We start from the raw sequence: 6,628 nt of genomic DNA, 5'->3' as shown, positions 1-6,628 counted from the left end.
CAGCTTATCTCAAAAAAAAAAAAAAAAAAAAATCAGACTTCTTTGCAATATTGTTTTATAGTAGGTTTTACTTTGCATGACCATGTCAAGTCCATAGGCCTGTAGGATTGTGTGTGTTCACATAGCTAGTGACTGTTGGGGTCTTTCCCCATGTGTTGTGCCCCGCACTAGGCCTGGGACCAGACTCTTCACGGTGTCCCCAGAGGCCTGAGTCTGATACCCAGTAACACTGTCCTATTGGGTTGCCCCAAGCACATGCAGTCCCTTCTGTGAGCCTCTTATGGGGCTTTTGCACATCCTGAGCCCAGGCTGGTTCCTCTGTGAGATTTCACTGAGCAGAAGGCCCACTGCTCTAAAAATAGGACTGAAAGGAGTTTCAGTGGGGTCCTCTCAAGGAGCTGCTCCTGCCCAGGCTTATTCAGGGCTGTTTGTGCTCACATTCTGCCCAAAACTTGGTCTTCAGGACCCTGGCCCATGACAAACCAGAATTTTAGGAAAACCTAGTCATTTGGGAAGAAGTGGCAAAGCAGAAGTACTGGCAAAGGGGAAAAACAGAAGGTCAAGTGAAGATGGTCAGGGCCGAACAAAGCACCATGGGATACCTCGTGTAGGCACAGAAGATGGTCAGGGCCGAGCAAAGCACCATGGGGATACCTCGTGTAGGCACAGAAGATGGTCAGGGCCGAGCAAAGTACCACGGGGATACCTAGTGTAGGCACATACCTGCCTGACATTTGCTAGGTCCCATCCAGCCCTTAGCATGTCACCTTGCAAGCAATATTAGATGTCTTTTGAATTTTAAAAAAGTTATTGTTAGTATTTATTGATAAGCTTTAAATACCTTGGCCGGGCACTGTGGCTCACGCCTGTAATCCCAGCACTTTGGGAGGCCGAGGTGGGCGGATCATGAGGTCAGGAGATCAAGACCATCCTGGCTAACATGGTGAAACCCTGTCTCTACTAAAAATACAAAAAATTAGCCGGGCGTGGTGGCGGGCACCTGTTGTCCCAGCTACTTGGGAGGCTGAGGCGGGAGAATGGTGTGAACCCAGAAGGCAGAGCTTGCAGTGAGCCGAGATTGCACCACTGCACTCTAGCCTGGGCGACAGAGCGAGACTCCGTCTCAACAAAAATAAATAAATAAATAAAAATTTAAAAATAAATAAATAAATACCAGCAGAATTATTCCATGTATAATGGTTAATTTATTGATGATCCTGGATAAGCCAGGTATTCCCATTTTTAGAGAAACTGATTTATTGCACTGAACCCATGACTGGAGTTGGTAGCAGGGGGGTTCCCACAAGAGGGGACCCCACAGCATCCTGAAATGGAGCTGGTTTGGGATTCCGAAGAAAGAAGCATCAAACACCAAGGTGATCTGGCCAGAGCGTTTATTAGGGGAGCTTATGTATAGAGTGGTGCAGCATGTCCTCAAGACAGACAAGGGAAAAGAGAGGCTTTACCCAAGCTTGCCCATGGAGTGGGTTAGGGTATGGAGTTTCAATTAGGGTTTAAGGAATTTGTCTCAGGGCCAGAACCAGTTTTTCTTTCAGTGTTTTGGGTAACAACCTTGATGCCTTTATCAGTGCCTGGGAATGTTCAAGGGCCCGGTTTGGGTTCAAGCCTGCTGGGAAAACCTGCAGCTGACTGGGTCACAGAGAGGTCAAGATACTCTGTCATTTTCAATCTGAACTCGGAAAGAAAGGAGGTAGGCACTGGGGGGCCCCACTGAACCTCTAAAATCCTGGCCTAAAGAATTTATCAACACCTGGTTTGTTCTCCCAGGCAGTTTTCCCTAGGGCTCTTCCCTTTGTCTTCTATTCTCCAAGATTTGGTTGTGTGTTCACAGGGTGGCCTTTAACAGCCTGCTGGTTGTGGCCTCATTCCCATGTCCCTCCAGTGCTATTCTCTCTCTTGCTGTCCTTTCAAACCACTAGTGCTTCCCCACAGTTGGGAAGGGTTGATGTGGCCACCTGGGAGCCCCTGCACTTACGGGAGTCAAGTGGGTCTTGACCCAGCTGGGGACCTCAAGAACCCTGAGTCAAGGATCACTTGAGCCCAGAAGCTTGAGACTTCAGTGAGCTACGATCTTGCCATGGCACTCCAGCCTGGGTGACAGAGCAAGACCCTGTCTCAAATTTTAAAAAGAAAAAAGAAAAAGAATTCTAAGTCAGGTTTCTGGGTTGGTGCTGGTTAGGTGTCTGAGAGGCTCTGAGCACTCCTAGGGAACCAGGGTGGATGTTCTGGCAGGGGGAAAAGGCCGGGTTTGCATTTGGTCCCAGCACTTTTGGAGAGAGCCTGCCTCTTCTAGAGAATCCTAGGGTAAGGATGGGGGTGGTCTTAGGTCCTTTCCAAACCACAGATACATGACACAGTAACTGTTTGTGCTGCTTCCTGCTTTTCTGGAGAGCCAGTACTTTTTTTTTTTTTTAAGATGGAGTCTCGCTCTGTCACCCAGGTCGGAGTGCAATGGCACGATCTTGGCTCATTGCAGCCTCTGCCTCCTGGGTTCAAACGATTCTTCTGCCTCAGCCTCCTGAGTAGCTGGGATTACAGGCGCGCACCACCACGCCCAGCCAATTTTTGTATTTTTAGTAGAGACGGGGTTTCACTATGTTGGTCGGGCTGGTCTCGATCTCCTGACCTTGTGATCCACCCGCCTCAGCCTCCCAAAGTTTTGGGATTACAGGCGTGAGCCACCATGCCTGGCTGAGCCAGTACTTTTGATCTAAGAGGGAGCTGACATATATCAAGGGTCCACTCCTATGTGCTCTCTTATTTTCATCATACTCCTCTTCACTTTAATGATCCCTGTTTTATAGATGAGGAGATTGAGGCTTAGAGAGGTTAAAAACATTCTGTATGGGAGGCTGAGGCAGGAGAATCATTTGAACCTGGGAGGCGGAGGTGGTAGAGCCGAGATTGCGCCACTGCACTCCATTCTGGGCAATAAGAACAAAACTTCGTCTCAAAGAAAAACAAAACAAAACAAAACAACAAAACATGCTGTGTATCCTGTCACCTGGTACATTTCCAAACCAGGACTTAAACCCAGTCTGCAGTAAGCCCCAGTCTCCAGTGTGTCAGAAAAGGTTGGGGACAATTAAGGAGGACTTCCCTTCCACTTTGCCTGGCCCACAAGGGCCTGTATTTCTGCCATCATTCTGTCTCCCGCCCCCAGATGCTGTTTGCCAGCCCAGGCTTGAATGGGTGTCATTCTCTCTGCAGATCCCAGAAATTATCCATTTCTGCTGTGATTTCCTCATGTCCTGGGTGGACGAAGAGAACATTCTTGATGTCTACCGGCTGGCAGAGCTGTTTGACTTGAGCCGCCTGACTGAGCAACTGGACACCTACATCCTCAAAAACTTTGTGGCCTTCTCTCGGACTGACAAGTACCGCCAGCTTCCACTGGAGAAGGTCTACTCCCTCCTCAGCAGCAATCGCCTGGAGGTCTCCTGCGAGACCGAGGTATATGAGGGAGCCCTTCTCTACCATTACAGCCTGGAGCAGGTGCAGGCTGACCAGATCTCGCTGCATGAGCCCCCAAAGCTCCTTGAGACAGTGCGGTTTCCGCTGATGGAAGCTGAGGTCCTGCAGCGGCTGCATGACAAGCTGGATCCCAGCCCATTGAGGGACACAGTGGCCAGCGCCCTCATGTACCACCGGAACGAGAGCCTACAGCCCAGCCTGCAGAGCCCGCAAACGGAGCTGCGGTCGGACTTCCAGTGCGTTGTGGGCTTTGGGGGTATTCACTCCACGCCATCCACCGTCCTGAGCGACCAGGCCAAGTATCTAAACCCCTTACTGGGAGAGTGGAAGCACTTCACTGCCTCCCTGGCCCCCCGCATGTCCAACCAGGGCATCGCGGTGCTCAACAACTTCGTGTACTTGATTGGAGGGGACAACAATGTCCAAGGATTTCGAGCAGAGTCCCGATGCTGGAGGTAGGACAGGGTGCTAGCTGGTCCCTTTGTCTTCAGGTGATGTGAGGGTGTGGAAGTCATGGGCTGAGAGAGTTGCTCAGGTTCCCCCAGCCTTTCATATGAGCGTCACTTGTCATTGTGGAATAAAGTCTGGGTGAATTCAGAGAAGGTGGACAGCAGTGAGATAAGGGAAGGGGACATCCGGATTGCCTTCTTTCCTGCGTGTCCTCTACTCCTCAGAAACCCACTTACCCTGGACCCCTGCTCGGCCTCTTTGGGGTGGGCTAGGTTGTGAGTGTATTGTACAGGAGGAGATGGGAGGGGAGGGGAGCCCACAGCAGGAAAGGCAGTCGGACTGGGATGGAGAGGACCTAGGAGCAGTGCCAGCTGGGCAGCCTCGCCCTCCGTCGTGCTCTCTCAGCTTTGATGCATGTTGTTTCAAGTTTCCCTTCGCCAGTCTGCCTTGCTCTTTCTTCTCTCTTACCTGCTCACTAATAGTGGAATAGGCTTCCTGCTGCTGTGCCTGAGCAGCATGCAGTCTTCAGCCCAGGGGAGTGGTAAAGGCCAACAAGCATCATTGAGCCTCATGCTGCATTTTCGCTCTACCCTGCAGTCAGCCACACACTTGGCACAATTTCCCCTGGGAGGAGGCAGTTTTCCCGAGAGAGGGTTTTGCGGACTGCTGTGGTCTGTAGGATGCGCCTGGCTCTATCAGTCACTTAGGCTGTGATCTCACAAATGCATTTCTGAGCAGAGCAAGGGACAGTGGGTCAAGCCCACCAGCCTCAACTACCATTAGATTTCCAGGGATCCCTCCACCCTACCTTGGTGCATGTGAGAAATCTCCCCACCCTTCATGCTGAAAGACGGAGCTGTGCTGGAGAGAGAGAGATTGCCAACTATTTCCAGCAGCCATGAGCTAGATGCTGACTGAGTTCATGTTCATGTTTCTGTTTTCTGGGATCAGGGTGGGGTAGGGCCTGGCCTCACCATGCCACTTGGAATCAAGCATAGTGATCCTGGCCAAGGAGGAGAAGACCATTTCTAGGCCACCTCTCTACTCCTGGCCCCAGGAAGTGATCTCCTTTGTTAAGCTGATGAGACTCAGAGGTTGGCAATAACACATTGTGGTTAAGTATGAGGAAGGGCAGGTTTCAGAAAAAAGGAAACAGCTACCTTCATTTCCTCCCTAAACAAAAGTTGTCCCCCCAGTGGGTGTGGCCACACCAGGTTCAGATTTCCCTCTGGCCAAACCTTAAACCTTCTTTTTTAGGGGACTTGGTTTCCCAGTTGGGGGGCCAAGGCCAGACCACCCTGCTGAGAGTAACCTACAGACCTGCAAAGCCAATCTCTCCAGAGTGTTTTGGCCTCTGACCCTTAGCAGAAGGTAGAGACAGCTGTGTGCCCAGCAGGGATGCTGGATGTTTCCACAGAACTGTCCCTGGGGGGTGACAGCTAGGGATTCTGCCTGCCCCTGTCCTCTGTCCACCTGCTATGGGCCACTGATCTCACTTTCACTTACAGTGGGAGTATGAATTTCCCCTTGTGAAGGGGTGTTTGTGAGACCAATATTAGCCCCTGTAACCAATAACCAGTCCCAAACCCCTGTCTGAGAGTAGGATCACAATGGCAAGTGGGGTTGGCAAGACCTGCCTTAAGAGAGTAGGAACCCACAGAGTGGAGGTGGTGGGAAGGACCACAGCCCTACTGGTTAACCCAGGGGTGTATCATTTCTCCAGAATGAAGGCTTCATTAACCTTCCAGTGGACTCAAAACTTCCACATGAATCCTTAATTTGAATATTCTAAGAGTTTGGATCTTTCTCTGCTTTCTCATTTCATCAGCCTTAGAACTGGTGAATTCTAAAAGCTATAGGCTTTTAGAATATAAGGAAACAAGATTTTGCAGTAAATTAGGCTTTGCATTTTGATGAGTTACTTACCAGGTTATATCTTAAAGCATTGATACAGAAACCGCATATTTAAAAACCTTACCTCTCTTGGAGCAAATGGTGTTTGTCTCCAAGATACCACTTTTTTTCTTTCATTCCTTCTTTCTTTGCATCTATATTATCTACATTATTCTTTGTACCTTTCCCATAGCCATAGCCCTGTGGATTACTGAACACCAACTGCATGGTATACCTAGTAGTAGCTGGTTACATGCTGCTCTGTGCCCTGACCTTACTTAAAATAATAATTTAGGCTATGTGCAGATCATGTCAATAATCCCAGCACTTTGGAAGGTTGAGGCAGCAGGATCTCTTGAGCCTAGGAATTTCAAGATCAGCCTGGGCAACAAAGCGAGACCCCGTCTCTACCAAAAAAAAAAAAAAAATTAGCTGGGCCTGATGGCGTGTGCTTGCAGTCCTGGCTACTTGGAAGACTGAAGCAGGAGGATCACTTGAGCCCAGGAGTTTTAGACTTCGGTGAACTATGATCATGCCCCTGTACTGTAGCCTGGGCAACAGAGAGAGACCCTGTCTCTAAAAAAATTTGTTTTAAATAATATGATTTTCCCTGGGCATTTTCATGGCTGCTAATATTTTAAAGTATGTTTAATTTTTTTTTTTTTTTTTGAGAGGAGTCTAGCTCTGTCACCCAGGCTGCAGTACAATGGCACAATCTCGGCTCACTGCAACCTCTGCCTCCTGGGTTCAAGCCATTCTCCTGCCTCAGCCTCCCAAATAGCTGGGATTA

At 49.5% G+C, this 6,628-nt stretch overlaps 1 protein-coding gene across 1 annotated transcript in view; it reads left to right on the top strand.

Moving 5' to 3' along the window:
- KLHL22 (kelch-like family member 22) overlaps positions 1-6,628 on the top strand; it is a 49,278-nt gene that overhangs the window by 21,678 nt on the left and 20,972 nt on the right. The window contains exon 5 of the mRNA XM_011959174.1: positions 3,232-3,950. Coding sequence (XP_011814564.1) covers positions 3,232-3,950 — 719 coding nt within the window. The remainder of the gene's footprint in view (positions 1-3,231; positions 3,951-6,628) is intronic.

Source organism: Colobus angolensis, unplaced genomic scaffold, assembly GCF_000951035.1.
Source record: "Colobus angolensis palliatus isolate OR3802 unplaced genomic scaffold, Cang.pa_1.0 Scaffold484, whole genome shotgun sequence".
NCBI lineage: Eukaryota > Metazoa > Chordata > Mammalia > Primates > Cercopithecidae > Colobus > Colobus angolensis.
The sequence above is the reverse complement of the archived record's forward strand: the minus strand, read 5'-3'. Positions and strand labels throughout refer to the sequence as shown.